Source organism: Oncorhynchus clarkii, chromosome 20, assembly GCF_045791955.1.
Source record: "Oncorhynchus clarkii lewisi isolate Uvic-CL-2024 chromosome 20, UVic_Ocla_1.0, whole genome shotgun sequence".
In the NCBI taxonomy this organism is placed as follows: Eukaryota; Metazoa; Chordata; class Actinopteri; order Salmoniformes; family Salmonidae; genus Oncorhynchus; species Oncorhynchus clarkii.
Genome location: NC_092166.1, coordinates 77,495,908 through 77,512,002, shown reverse-complemented (window position 1 = coordinate 77,512,002; position 16,095 = coordinate 77,495,908). Strand labels below are relative to the sequence as shown.

At 40.0% G+C, this 16,095-nt stretch overlaps 1 protein-coding gene across 1 annotated transcript in view; it reads right to left on the bottom strand.

Annotated features, from left to right (window-relative positions):
- Positions 1-2,835: 2,835 nt before the first annotated feature.
- Positions 2,836-16,095, bottom strand: part of LOC139375698 (ribosomal protein S6 kinase alpha-2) — a 36,158-nt gene continuing 22,898 nt past the window's right edge. Inside the window, exons 13-21 of the mRNA XM_071117506.1 lie at positions 14,761-14,894; positions 10,814-10,939; positions 10,343-10,432; positions 8,303-8,461; positions 5,914-6,075; positions 5,757-5,833; positions 3,901-4,018; positions 3,581-3,718; positions 2,836-3,108 (exon numbers count right to left, since the gene is read on the bottom strand). Coding sequence (XP_070973607.1) covers positions 2,983-3,108; positions 3,581-3,718; positions 3,901-4,018; positions 5,757-5,833; positions 5,914-6,075; positions 8,303-8,461; positions 10,343-10,432; positions 10,814-10,939; positions 14,761-14,894 — 1,130 coding nt within the window. The 3' untranslated portion in view covers positions 2,836-2,982. The remainder of the gene's footprint in view (positions 3,109-3,580; positions 3,719-3,900; positions 4,019-5,756; positions 5,834-5,913; positions 6,076-8,302; positions 8,462-10,342; positions 10,433-10,813; positions 10,940-14,760; positions 14,895-16,095) is intronic.

Here is a 16,095-nt window from a genome sequence, read left to right as displayed (position 1 = left end):
GTTTTATGCTGTGTTCAACATACTCATATTGGTTCCATAATGTTTTAAGATTAATCTTTGTTGATATATAATGCTAATAAATGCATACCAATGTATCTGCTACAAAAACAAATACGTCCCTCTAAAAAGTAATTTACCTAGTGCACTCCAGATCACATAGTGCACTCCAGATCACCTAGTGCACTCCAGATCACCTAGTGCACTCCAGATCACCTAGTGCACTCCAGATCACATAGTGCACTCCAGATCACATAGTGCACTCCAGATCACCTAGTGCACTCCAGATCACATAGTGCACTCCAGATCACATAGTGCACTCCAGATCACATAGTGCACTCCAGATCACATAGTGCACTCCAGATCACCTAGTGCACTCCAGATCACCTAGTGCACTCCAGATCAGGTAAAAACACTTAAATCTGTCATGTATTAAAAAAATAAAACATACTGACATAAACATACATTAATACACAAACATAATGGATAATGTAGAAACAATAAATACATTTGTTTGATACAATAACTTAAGTCACATTTACACAAGAAATATAACAATTGAAATTGGGTCTGTTTCAGTACCCCTCCCCAAAACAAAAGTAGAATATTATGTTAGAAATTGCCAAAACTATCAAAAGCATCCAACATAATGCGCACTAGATTTTATAAAGAAAATAATATTGAACTGTAAGCTACAGAAAATAAATATTGTACACTACAGTATGTCTAACCTTATGAACCAACCTGAAAGTTATAGATTGATGCAGACCAGTAGAGGCTGCTGAAGGGAGGGCTGCTCATAGTAATGGCTGAAATGGGGTCAATGGAATGGTATCAAATATGGTTTCCATACCTTTCCATTGACATAATTCCAGACATTATTATGAGCCGTCCTCCTTCAGCAGCCTCTACTGATGCAGACATACAGTGCATTCGGAAGTTATCAGACCCCTTGACTTTTTTCACATTTTGTTAAGTTACAGCCTTATTCTAAAATTGATTACATTGTTTTCCCTCCTCATCAATCTAGACACAATACCCTATAATGACAAAGCAAAAACAGGTTAAGAAATGTTTGCTAATTTATTAAAATGAAAAAAAAAAAAAAAAAACAGAAATATAACATTTACATAAGTATTCAGACCCTTTAGTCAGTACTTTGTTGAAGCACCTTTGGCAGCGATTACAGCCTAGAGTCTTCTTGGGTACGACGCTACAAGCTTGGCACGCCTGTATTTGGGAAGTTTTCCCATTCTTCTCGGCAGATTCTCTTAAGCTCGGTCAGGTTGGATGGGGAATGTCGCTGCTCAGCTATTTTCAGGTCTCTCCAGAGATGTTAGATTGGGTTCAAGTCCGGGATCTGACTGGGCCACTCAATGACATTTAGAGACTTGTCCCGAAGCCATTCCTGTATTGTCTTGGCTGTTTGCTTGGGGTCGTTGTCCTGTTGGATGGTGAACCTTTGTGCTCTGGAGCAGGTTTTCTTCAAGAATCTCTCTGTACTTTGCTCTGTTCATCTTCGCCTCGATCCTGACTAGTCTCCCAGTCCCTGAAAAACATACCCACAGCATGATGCTGCCACCACCATGCTTCACCATAGGGATGGTGCCAGGTTTCCTCCACACGTGACGCATGGCATTCAGGCCAAAAAGTTCAATCTTGGTTTCATCACACCGGAGAATCTTGTTTCTCATGGTCTGAGAGTCCTTTAAGTGCCTTTTGGCAGCTCTAGGAAAAGTCTTGGTGGTTCCAAACTTCTTCCATTTAAGAATGATGGAAGCCACTGCACTCTTGGGGACCTTTAATGCTGCAGATATTTTTTGGTACCCTTCCATAGATCTATGCCTTGACACAATCCTGTCTCGATCATCTCCCTCATGACTTGGTTTTTGCTCTGACATGCACTGTCAACTGTGGGACCTTATGTAGAAAGGTGTGTGCCTTTCCAAATCATGTCATATCAATGGAATTTACCACAGGTGGAATCCAATCAAGTTGAAGAAACATCTTAAGGATGATCAATGGGAACAGGATGCACCTGAGCTCAATTTTGAGTCTCATAGCAAAGGGTCTGAATACTTATGTAACTAAGGTATTTCCATTTTTTTATTGTACATTTGAAAAAATATATATGTTTTTGCTATTCATTATTGGGCATTGTGTGTAGATTGATGAGGATGTTTTATTTATTTAATCAATTTTAGATAAGCCTGTAACGTAACAAAATCTGGAAAAAGTCAAGGGTCTGAATGCACTGTATACTCCTTGTACTCATTAAGCTATTTCAGTTTATTTTAATGTCTATACTAACTGTGGATTTCTGGAATGCTACAAAATGTACCAACATATCCTCAGCAGCTGTAATTTAACTTTTAGACTATGAACAATGTGTCAGCAAAGTAACATTCCAACATGCTTATTTTCAGACACAGGGAAAAATACAGATGCTGTCGATAAAATCTCGTAAAATTTGTATCATGTAGTTATGAACTACAAGCTGTTCTAGACTTTTCTGTTACAGCGATTATGACAAAGTGTCAACTCAACGTTGCATAAGGTGACTTGGTCTCCTAGACAATATCATTCTAAACATACTCTACATAATACACAGGTGTCAATTCACAAACAAACAGTTTCAGATGCCACCTAAATGAAAAGGCAAATATGAATGAATAAAATATATTAATGTTACATTTCTTCAATACAAATGATACATTTAAGAAGATTTGAACAGAATTCTGCTTGGTCTTCGAAGCCACCATTTGTTTGTTTTGAGTGCATCTAAAATCTGTAAAGATTCCTGTCTTAGTGCAACAATGTGATGCATCTTCTCTACCATTTTTGTTTCTTGTTACAAGTGGCTCCTCCTTGTTCCCACTACTGTAGACTTCCTGGTTCTTTGGACGGGCACTTAAACCAGTGTCTGATGAAAGTCATTGCACCTTGACCCATTTTCAAGCTGTCCTTGAATCATCTATGAGGGTGCTATAAACAAGTGGATGTGAGTCTCTTCATTCCTCTTCTCTGGGCCAAACTTGAACACTGCACAGGCTCCAGCTTTGGGGCCAGAGGCGATCGATTCAACGCCAAGTATGTTGCAGCCATTGCTCCCTAGGGAGACAGAAAACACTTAAAGTACATAAAGTTATTCTATTCTAAAACTGCATAATTAAAGGGGCATAGCAAGTACAGTATGTGAAACGTTGAGCAGGTTTCAAATTACTTTTGCTGACGTAGAAAATGCAAAAGTTCTACATGTAATGGTATATCTGTACACAAGGTGGCAGTAGAATGACAACAGCACTTCTACAGAGGAGAAATTCATGTGTGAGAGACCTTTCATTAGTCAGAGAGCTTTAGAAGACAACGTTGCTTGTGATGCAAAACAATAACTATCACAATTAGCTAACATCATTTGCTTAGTGACAAAGATCGACTAGCCTGGTCAACCAGTCAAACCGCTGGGCTGAGGTGAAACAATGTTATCAGTCTGTTTTACTAGGCTAGAGATTGGCAACACGTACAGATGATGTTGCTTCTTACATTGTCAGGTTTGGGCTTTTCATCAGGTTTTCCTCCTTACCTTAACAAGCTGTACATCCTGTCTGATGAGCTGACACTGAGACAGCTGTTCTTGGTTGACTATCCACTGGTGTCTGAGGACCTGGGGAGCCGTCAGCCGTTGGTGTGGATCCACATGGAGCATCTTAGTGACTATGTCCTATTGGAACCCAATACAGAAATAGTCTAGTTAGGACCAGTATGAAATGCAGCGTTGCAGCTAAACCAATGTGGATGGGATTTAATTTCAAACTTCCATGTACAACAATTGGATGTGAACTGGATTTATTAAATCATTAAATAAACAGTGATGTGCTATTAATGAAGGACAAATAACCTCACCTTTGCAGCATCAGAAACTGTATCCCAGTTTCCGCCGGTGAGGGCATATTTTCCGCTACCAATGCGAGCCAGTATTTCCTCCGGGGTGTCATCAGGACCATTGGCAAAAGGGGTGAAGCTGTAAACACAAGGGTGAAGAAGGAAAAGACAATCAAACACTTTTCAATCAAACTTCCCTGCTCTACAGTAATAAATGTGCTTTACTGTTGCACAGTAGGGAAAGATATATGTGAGTTTGTTTGAATTTGGGGTCTTAAAATCTAGGTGTTTGTGAGGTGTGATTCTACAATACCTCGGCTGAGCTATTTTAAGAAGTAATCTGAATAATGGCGTCAACCGTGTCCCAATGGGCACAGTCTAGTTTTGATTTTCATTTGGCTGAGTTGTCAACTAACGTGAATTCAATGTGAAATCAACAACAACAACAAAATCACCATGTCAATGGATTTAGGTTAAAAGTTGGTTGAAAAAAGATACAATTCCCTTACGTTTTCAAATCCAATCAGTTTTCCACGTTGATTCAACGTCATCACATTGAATTGTTTGGTTGAAATGACATGGAAACAATGTTGATTCAACCAGTTTTCACCCAGTGAAAGAATGCTGCTTTTTTTCTAATGCCCTGATTAGAGATTTTAAACCTGAGCCGCAGGCTGGGACATTAAATTGTCAGGGCAGGTCCTGAGAGATTTGGGCTTGTGAAGAGTACAATTACAATGACTCTACCACAGACTCGACCTCAGCTTAGAAAGTAATCTGTCCTCCACTGTCCCAAAAATGAGTCATTCAATCAGTGGTATCCAGGAGAAGTAGCAAAGTGCAAATGTTGCTTCCCCTGCCAGGTTTAAATAAACCAGTGAAATTAGGTTTACCCTGCCAGGTTTTAATGAACCAGTGAAATTAGGTTTACCCTGCCAGGTTTTAATGAACCAGTGAAATTAGGTTTACCCTGCCAGGTTTAAATAAACCAGTGAAATTAGGTTTACCCTGCCAGGTTTAAATAAACCAGTGAAATTAGGTTTACCCTGCCAGGTTTTAATAAACCAGTGAAATTAGGTTTACCCTGCCAGGTTTTAATAAACCAGTGAAATTAGGTTTACCCTGCCAGGTTTAAATAAACCAGTGAAATTAGGTTTACCCTGCCAGGTTTTAATGAACCAGTGAAATTAGGTTTACCCTGCCAGGTTTTAATGAACCAGTGAAATTAGGTTTACCCTGCCAGGTTTAAATAAACCAGTGAAATTAGGTTTACCCTGCCAGGTTTAAATAAACCAGTGAAATTAGGTTTACCCTGCCAGGTTTTAATAAACCAGTGAAATTAGGTTTACCCTGCCAGGTTTTAATGAACCAGTGAAATTAGGTTTACCCTGCCAGGTTTTAATGAACCAGTGAAATTAGGTTTACCCTGCCAGGTTTAAATAAACCAGTGAAATTAGGTTTACCCTGCCAGGTTTAAATAAACCAGTGAAATTAGGTTTACCCTGCCAGGTTTTAATAAACCAGTGAAATTAGGTTTACCCTGCCAGGTTTTAATAAACCAGTGAAATTAGGTTTACCCTGCCAGGTTTTAATGAACCAGTGAAATTAGGTTTACCCTGCCAGGTTTTAATAAACCAGTGAAATTAGGTTTACCCTGCCAGGTTTTAATAAACCAGTGAAATTAGGTTTACCCTGCCAGGTTTTAATAAACCAGTGAAATTAGGTTTACCCTGCCAGGTTTTAATAAACCAGTGAATTAGGCTTACCCTGCCAGGTTTAAATAAACCAGTGCATTAGGCTTACCCTGCCAGGTTTAAATAAACCAGTGAATTAGGCTTACCCTGCCAGGTTTAAATAAACCAGTGAATTAGGCTTACCCTGCGAGCATAGTGTAGAGTAGGATCCCCAAACTCCAGATGTCACAAGCAGCATCATACCCCTGCTTCTTCAGGACCTATGAAAGACATGGTCAATCTGTGTCACATCACAATATAGGGATGTACTTGAAATAAATAAGATCAAATGTTTCCTCACCTCTGGAGCCACAAAGTTTGCTGTGTAACAGGGCGTCATGAGGAGACCGTTTTCTGCCCTTAATTGTTTGGCGAACCCAAAATCACATATTCGGATCGATTCAGGATCTCCCGTTTCATCCACATAGAGGAGGTTGCTTGGTTTCAGGTCTCGATGTACCACCTATGACAAAACAGATAAGCTAATAGGAACGTACCAGGGGTGCTACTCCTTCACTTTGATGAAGATTTTAGTTGGACGTATATAGGTAACTGCTAGAATAAAACATGGGTATCTGTCAGAAAAAAAAGGAAACACCCCAGTAAATGAGGGACACAAAGTATATTGAAAGCAAGTGGTTCCACACAGGTATGGTTCCTGAGGTAATTAAGCAATTAACTTCCCATCATGCTTAGGGTCATGTATAAAACATGCCTAGTAGCCCATTATTTTGGTTACCATGGCTAGAAGAGGAAGGAAGGCCAGATGAAGACTATTCACTCAGCTACCGTCCGGACCAACAGGTGCCGAGACAGCTTCTAGCCCCAAGCCATAAGACTGTTAAATAGCCAGACTGCTAAATAGTTCATTAAATGGTTACCCAGACTATCTGCATTGACCCTATCTTGCAGCGACTCTGTGCACACTCCCCAAAACTCCCCACTCACGCAGACACAATACACTGACACACTCACACAAAACCCACACACATTCACATACACTACACACGCACACACACATAACACACTGCATAGCGACAGAACACAAACGCCATTACCGAAACAACAAACACACATATACACATAATTTGCTGCTGCTACTCTGTACTATATTTTACTCTTATCTATCCTGATGCCTAGTCAGTTTACCCTGCCTTCATGTACATATCTACCTCAAATACCTTATTATTATCTATCCTGTTGCCTAGTCACTTTATCCTGCCTTATCTACCTTAAATACCTCATCTGGTACTGGTACTCCCTGTATATAGCTTTTCCTTCTGTACATTGATCTGGTACTGGCCTCTGCACATTGATCTGGTACTGGTACTCCCTGTATATAGCTATTCCTTCTGCACATTGATCTGGTACTGGTACTCCCTGTATATAGTTATTCCTTCTGTATATTGATCTGGTACTGGTACTCCCTGTTTATAGCTATTCCTTCTGTATATTGATCTGGTACTGGTACTCCCTGTTTATAGCTATTCCTTCTGCACATTGATCTGGTACTGGTACTCCCTGTTTATAGTTATTCCTTCTGTATATTGATCTGGTACTGGTACTCCCTGTTTATAGCTATTCCTTCTGTATATTGATCTGGTACTGGTACTCCCTGTATATAGTTATTCCTTCTGTATATTGATCTGGTACTGGTACTCCCTGTATATAGTTATTCCTTCTGTATATTGATCTGGTACTGGTACTCCCTGTTTATAGCTATTCCTTCTGTATATTGATCTGGTACTGGTACTCCCTGTTTATAGCTCCATTCTTGTGTATTTTTTATATTTTTTATTTCACCTTTATTTAACCAGGTAGGCAAGTTGAGAACAAGTTCTCATTTACAAATGCGACCTATTTAATGTTATTCCTCGTGTTACTGTTTATCTATGTATTTATGTATTTATCTATGTATTGAACTCTGCATCGTTGCGAAGGGCTCGTAAACAAGCATTTCAGTTACACCCATTGTATTCAGCGCATGTGACAAATAAAATGTGATTTGATTTGAAAAATGAAGAGATCTCAGTGATTTTGAAATAGGGGTCTCAAAGGAGCATCGGGGTGTAACGTGTGTGTCTCAGTAACTGGATCTCAACCCAATTGAACACTTATGGGAGATTCTGGAGCGTCACCTGAGACAGCATTTTCCACCACCATCAACAAAACTGATGGGATTTCTCCTAGAAGAATGGTGTCGCATCCCAAGAATTTAGTTCCAGACACAAGTAGAATCTATTCCAAGGTGCACTGAAGCTGTTCTGGCTCGTGGTGGCCCAACCCCCTATTAAGACACTTTATGTTGGGGTTTCCTTTATTTTGGCAGTTACCTGTACATGAATGATACTGACCCCGTGAGTGAAGATACTCCACTGTACCTGTACATGAATGATACTGACCCCGTGAGTGAAGATACTCCACTGTACCTGTACATGAATGATACTGACCCCGTGAGTGAAGATACTCCACTGTACCTGTACATGAATGATACTGACCCCGTGAGTGAAGCTACTCCACTGTACCTGTACATGAATGATACTGACTCCGTGAGTGAAGATACTCCACTGTACCTGTACATGAATGATACTGACCCCGTGAGTGAAGCTACTCCACTGTACCTGTACATGAATGATACTGACTCCGTGAGTGAAGGTACTCCACTGTACCTGTACATGAATGATACTGACCCCCTGTGAGTGAAGGTACTCCACTGTCTTGGTAATAGTGCAGAGAAGAGCAGAGGCTTCTCGCTCAGAGAAACACTTCTGATAGAGTATTCTGTCCAGCAGCTCCCCACCTCTCATCAGCTCCATCACAAGGTACACATACCTCCCATCGTCATAGACCTAGGGGCCAAAAATACATTTTAATACCATGTGGAGGTATTTATGAACCAAAGACTACATTTGTCTAGTCCTCACAGCCAACAAACAGTGGCTAGTAAAATCCAATAAGGACATACATTTGAAGTCGGAAGTTTACATACCGGTACACCTTAGCCAAATACATTTAAACTCAGTTTCACAATTCTTGACATTTAATCCTAGTAAAAAAATCCCTGTCTTAGGTCAGTTACGATCACCACTTTATTTTAAGAATGTGAAATGTCAGAATAATAGTAGAGAGAATGATTTAGCTTTTATTTCTTTCATCACATTCCCAGTGGGTCAGAAGTTTACATACACTCAATTAGTATTTGGTAGCATTGCCTTTAAATGGTTTCACTTGGGTCAAGCATTTCGAGTGCCTTCCCCAAGCTTCCCACAATAAGTTGGGTGAATTTTGGCCCATTCCTTCTGACAGAGCTGGTGTAACGGAGTCAGGTTTGTAGGCCTCCTTGCTCACACATGCCTTTTCAGTTCTGCCAACAATTGTTTTATAGGATTGTGGTCAGGGCTTTGTGATGGACACTCCAATACCTTGACCTTCTTGTCCTTAAGCCATTTTGCCACAACTTTGAAAGTATGCTTGGGGTCATTGTCCATTTGGAAGACCCATTTGCGACCAAGCTTTAACTTCCTGACTGATGTCTTGAAATGTTGCTTCAATATATCCACATCATTTTCATCCCTCATGATGCCATCTATTTTGTGAAGTGCATCAGTCCCTCCTGCAGTAAAGCACCTCCAGAACATGATGCTGCCACCCCCGTGCTTCATGGTTGGGATGGTGTTCTTCGATTTGCAAGCCTCCCCCTTTTTCCTCCAAACATAACGATGGTCATTATGGCCAAACAGTTCTATTTATGTTTCATCAGACCAGAGGACATTTCTCCAAAAAGTATGATCTTTGTCCTCATGTGCAGTTGCAAACCGTAGTCTAGCATTTTTATGGTGGTTTTGGAGCAGTGGCTTCTTCCTTGCTGAGCGGCCTTTCAGGTTATGTTGATATAGAACTCGTTTTACTGTGGATATAGATACTTTTGTACCCGTTTCCTCCAGTATCTTCACATGGTCCTTTGCTGTTGTTCTGGTATTGATTTGCACTTTTAGCACCAAAGTAAATTAATCTCTAGGAGACAGAACGTGTCCCCTTCCTGAGCAGTATGACGGGTGAGTGGTCCCATGGTGTTTATACTTGCGTACTATTGTTTGTACAGATGAACGTGGTACCTTCATGCGTTTGGAAATTGCTCCCAAGAATGAACCAGAATTGTGGAGGTCTACAATTTATTCTTGTCTGATTTTCCCATGATGTCAAACAAAGAGGCACGAAGTTTGAAGGTAGGCCTCAAAATACATCCACAGGTACACCTCCAATTGACTCAAATTATGTCAATTAGCCTATCAGAAGCTTCTAAAGCCATGACAGCTTTTTCTGGAATTTTTCAAGCTGTTTAAAGGCACAGTTAACTTAGTGTATGTAAACTTCTGACCCACTGGAATTGTGATACAGTGAATTATAAATTAAATCATCTGTAAACAATTGTTGGAAAAATTACTTGTGTCATGCACAAAGTAGATGTCCTAACCGACTTGCCAAAACTATAGTTTATTAACAAGAAATTTGAGGAGTGGTTGAAAAACTAGTTTTAATGACTCAAACCTAAGTATATGTAAACTTACGACTTCAACTGTAGAAGATAAAATGAAATATAAGGGTCAGTGAAAATTCAATTAAGTTTGCAGAGGCACATTTTTCCTTTGGTATGCAAAGGCAAGGTTCTCTGTCCTCTGGGGGGCTTTCAGCATGTGCGTGTGTATGGGAGTCATTGAATGATGACATACATCCTTCAGCGTGATGATGTTTGGATGCTGCCCGTATCTCAACAGAATCTCAATTTCCTCAGATGGATCTTTCTTAACTCTGTCGATGATCTGAAAGAAACACCCCCCCCCTGTTAAATTACAACTGCTTGGTTCCCTCATGATAAAATGTGTAACTCAGAGCATCATCTGCACAACATACAGAATCATTGTCGCTGAGTGAATCATCCTAAGGGAAACTATATTATAGTTGAAAGGCTTATAGTTGTTGAAGTGCAATGGGTAGCCTATATACAGTACATCACAAGGCTGCAATAATTAAAGGTCGTACATCAACCTGGAATCTTTGTAGTGATCGTAACGTCCCTTTGTTGTATATGCTGCTGTTTCATGTAACTGACGAGCCATGAAAAGAATTACCTTCTCTAAGAATGATAAACTATTTATACATAAACATTCCCCTTGAAAAATCTACCCATACGGTTCACTTACTTTGACAGCATATTCAACACTGGTGATTTTGTGGATGCATCGTTTGCAGACAGAGTACGCCCCCAAGCCCACCTCCTCCTTTACCTCATACCCATCTGTGAAATGGATGTTGGTCCCATGAAGTTGCTGAAATGACAAACATGTCCAGCCATCACAAATACATTTAAGCATATTTTACATAAAAGCCTTTGGTCATAATCATGCTCCAGTAAGCTTGTCAACAGACTTCCTTACTCTTCGCTCATGCTATAATCCTGCTCTGGCAGACTAGGGAATCCATCAGTCCTTCTATAATCCTCAGACATATCCAGGGGAAGCCTATTTAATATGCAAAATGGAGCATACTGGTTTTCAAAACAGATCTACCATAGCTATCAAATGATTCCCCTGGTAAGAATGGTCCTTGAAGAACATTCTAGGTGAACAGTGTTTCTGCGTGAGTGCACTTTGGTCGCATTTCTCCTTTCTCTTGTGATGTATCACTTTACATGTGGAGATTTAGGAAGTGTTCTTCTTTCATGGCTGTATGTCAAATCACAAATGAGAGCAAGAAAAGTGAACTGAAAATGTGAATGTACTACAGTAATAGTCTATCATGGTTTCACACATCACTACAGTAATAGTCTATCATGGTTTCACACATCACTACAGTAATAGTCTATCATGGTTTCACACATCACTACATTAATAATCTATCATGGTTTCACACATCACTACAGTAATAATCTATCATGGTTTCACACATCACTAAAGTAATAGTCTATCATGGTTTCACACATCACTACAGTAATAATCTATCATGGTTTCACACATCACTACAGTAATAATCTATCATGGTTTCACACATCACTACAGTAATAATCTATCATGGTTTCACACATCACTACAGTAATAATCTATCATGGTTTCACACATCACTACAGTAATAGTCTATCATGGTTTCACACATCACTACATTAATAATCTATCATGGTTTCACACATCACTACAGTAATAGTCTATCATGGTTTCACACATCACTACAGTAATAGTCTATCATGGTTTCACACATCACTACAGTAATAATCTATCATGGTTTCACACATCACTACAGTAATAATCTATCATGGTTTCACACATCACTACAGTAATAGTCTATCATGGTTTCACACATCACTACAGTAATAGTCTATCATGGTTTCACACATCACTACAGTAATAATCTATCATGGTTTCACACATCACTACAGTAATAATCTATCATGGTTTCACACATCACTATAGTAATAATCTATCATGGTTTCACACATCACTACATTAATAGTCTCTCTTGGTTTCACACATTCACCTTGTGGTCTGCAGGACATTCCATGCTAGTCTATTGTGTTCTATGAGAGATGTTGGCTCATTCATCCACACTGCAGCAGCTTCTAACCTCACTTGTTCAATACAATGGAAAAAGCAGAGGATCAAAATGTTCCCAGAGCGTTGCCACGGCAGAGCGCACATGGCCATGATGTCATCAAGGGAACTATGTGCTACCACAAATCAATATGCTTTGCTGAGGCCTGAGGGCACTGGGAGGCCTTTCTGGTGAGTGACTTTCTCACTCAGGTATGAACCATCTGGTAGAATCAGTTATGCTGTTATTCATGTGTGTGGATGTGTTGTTGTGCGCTGCAGGACACGAGAGGCCTTCTCTGGAGCAGTGGCTGAGATGGTTAAAACAGAAGACCATGGGGATCACCTCCATTTCACCACTGTCACCACGTAAAATACATTGAATTCATCAGATGCTGTTTTTTATGTAACTAGGCAAGTCAGTTAAGAACAAAGTCTTATTTACAATGACGGCCTACCGGGGAACAGTGGGTTAACTGCCTTGTTCAGGGGAACAGTGGGTTAACTGCCTTGTTCAGGGGAACAGTGGGTTAACTGCCTTGTTCAGGGGAACAGTGGGTTAACTGCCTTGTTCAGGGGAACAGTGGGTTAACTGCATTGTTCAGGGGAACAGTGGGTTAACTGCCTTGTTCAGGAGCAGAAAAACAAATGTTTTACCTTGTCAGCTCAGGGATTCGATCCAGAAACCTTTTGGTTATTGGCCCAACGCTCTAACCACTAGGCTACCTGCTGCCCCAAGGTAAGGGTGGTAGTTGATAGTAAGCTGATACTAAGCTGATAGGTCAGGTAAGGGTGGCAGTTGATACTAAGCTGATAGGTAAGGGTGGCAGTTGATACTAAGCTGATAGGTAAGGGTGGCAGTTGATACTAAGCTGATAGGTAAGGGTGGCAGTTGATACTAAGCTGATAGGCAAGGCTGGTAGTTGATACTAAGCTGATAGGTAAGGGTGGCAGTTGATACTAAGCTGATAGGTCAGGTAAGGGTGGTAGTTGATACTAAACTGATAGGTCAGGTAAGGGTGGTAGTTGATACTAAGCTGATAGGTCAGGTAAGGGTGGTAGTTGATACTAAGCTGATAGGTCAGGTAAGGGTGGCAGTTGATACTAAGCTGATAGGTAAGGGTGGTAGTTGATACTAAGCTGATAGGTCAGGTAAGGGTGGCAGTTGATACTAAGCTGATAGGTCAGGTAAGGGTGGTAGTTGATACTAAGCTGATAGGTCAGGTAAGGGTGGTAGTTGATACTAAACTGATAGGTCAGGTAAGGGTGGTAGTTGATACTAAGCTGATAGGTCAGGTAAGGGTGGTAGTTGATACTAAGCTGATAGGTCAGGTAAGGGTGGCAGTTGATACTAAACTGATAGGTCAGGTAAGGGTGGTAGTTGATACTAAGCTGATAGGTCAGGTAAGGGTGGTAGTTGATACTAAGCTGATAGGTAAGGGTGGTAGTTGATACTAAGCTGATAGGTCAGGTAAGGGTGGTAGTTGATACTAAACTGATAGGTCAGGTAAGGGTGGTAGTTGATACTAAGCTGATAGGTCAGGTAAGAGTGGTAGTTGATACTAAACTGATAGGTCAGGTAAGGGTGGTAGTTGATACTAAGCTGATAGGTCATGTAAGGGTGGTAGTTGATACTAAACTGATAGGTCAGGTAAGGGTGGTAGTTGATACTAAACTGATAGGTCAGGTAAGGGTGGTAGTTGATACTAAACTGATAGGTCAGGTAAGGGTGGTAGTTGATACTAAGCTGATAGGTCATGTAAGGGTGGTAGTTGATACTAAACTGATAGGTCAGGTAAGGGTGGTAGTTGATACTAAGCTGATAGGTCAGGTAAGGGTGGTAGTTGATACTAAACTGATAGGTCAGGTAAGGGTGGTAGTTGATACTAAGCTGATAGGTCAGGTAAGGGTGGTAGTTGATACTAAACTGATAGGTCAGGTAACGGTGGTAGTTGATACTAAACTGATAGGTCAGGTAAGGGTGGTAGTTGATACTAAGCTGATAGGTCAGGTAAGGGTGGTAGTTGATACTAAACTGATAGGTAAGGGTGGCAGTTGATACTAAACTGATAGGTCAGGTAATCCATACACATATAGTCCAAAGGAAAGAGGTCTCCCTGAAGCACCAAAAAAGGTATCAATTATTTATATGAATGATTTACATAAAGCAGATAATCCGCCTGTAATTCATTTACTCAACACTTTCCGAATAGAGTATCGAAAGTGGTTAATCTAATGTATTCTGATGTTATGCTAGGACATCCCAATGAGGTTCCTTCCTGATATCATATTGATTTCTTCTTAATTTGTACATACAGAGTTTCTGATATTCCCCTTGAAGTTGAGACTATAGAGACACCAACGTCCATTTTTGTGGTTACATTTAATTCATGGAAAATTAAAAATATATATAAAAAGACAATTGCCTGAAGGATGTCATATTATCTAAAAAAATATTGATATTTGTGATTGTTTCAAATATTCCTTTGAGTATTTAATAAGTTTATATGGTTGATGGAGGAGCTGTATACCTGAGTTGATTAGTTCTCTCCCTCTAGCATACTCACTTGTACAATAGGGTTGACGGTTGAGTTCTGCTGTATTTCAGCAATGGACTGGTCCTGGTCCAGATTAGTGGCCACAAAGCTGAACCCTCTGAAGAGCTGGTGTGTGTTGTCACTGGGAGGGATGCCAGGTGAGTCTGATGGGAGAAGGTGACAGATGGTACAGAACCTGTTACAACCTCTACTGTCTGATGGGAGAACAGGACAGACATGGGAACTTGGGACATATTAGCAACTGGAAATACATTACATCTGTTGAGTTACTGTAATTTATCATGAATTTACTTTTGAGGGGCAGTCCCATTGTAGTGTACAGATGTGGCCTTTAGATGTGGCCTTAGGGTCTTTTTTTATTATTATTATTGAACCTTTATGTACAGCTACAGCTATTGACTTTGCACACTAGCAGCTGATATATGAGGTTAAATATTGGTACTTTTGTACCAAATTTCCTTTGCACATGGACTAGGATTCATTGAGTACGTTTACATGCACACTAATAATTCAACATTCAACTGATTATGGCAGTAGGCCAAATATAGCATTGTAGTGTAGGCCAAATAGTCCCAATGAGTAAACACCTTACTCTGCTCATCTTAAATCGGCATAAAGTCATAATGGAAGTAAGCACACAGCGATTAAAACGCCTGGTTTTCTGAGCACTCTTTCAAATGATTAGGACATGTAAATGCTTTAAATCAGAGATATACTGTAGCAGTGGATTTGATATGGCCATGTGTTAGCATGAGCAGCATGAGCAGCATGAGCAGCATGAGCAGCATGAGCAGCATGAGCAGCATGAGCAGCATGAGCTGCCTTCTTTTGCGCTGCGAGAGTGAACTGAGTTTGGAAAAACTTTGGAATGGTTTTCACATATAAACGTTATATGTCCGAACTCAGAATCAAATATGCTTCAGAAAAATAACATGGTAGAACGTTCATTCTGATTGGTGATTTTCTGCATTTATTTAAGTCCCACCACGAAGTCTGATTTCAGATGTGACCATGGAAACAGGATTATTAGGAAAATCAATCTTCTTGCAAAGCATGTAAACGTTTAAGTCAAACTATTATATTAATCTGATTATTCACAATAATTATATTATTGTGTGCATGTAACTGCACTCATTGAATGATATAATCATTTCAGAGGGTTGTGGCTGGTTGACTTTGTCGATATGGAAGTGTACTTTATGTCGATATAAAAAAGGGGGTTATTTGTCAGTAATTTAACAGCAAATTGATGTCAGTTTGTGTGTGGAACACAGATGCATGGAGAAATTATTATTTTGAGTAAACAGCATAACAGAAAAGCAAACAGCATGAAATGAAACATAA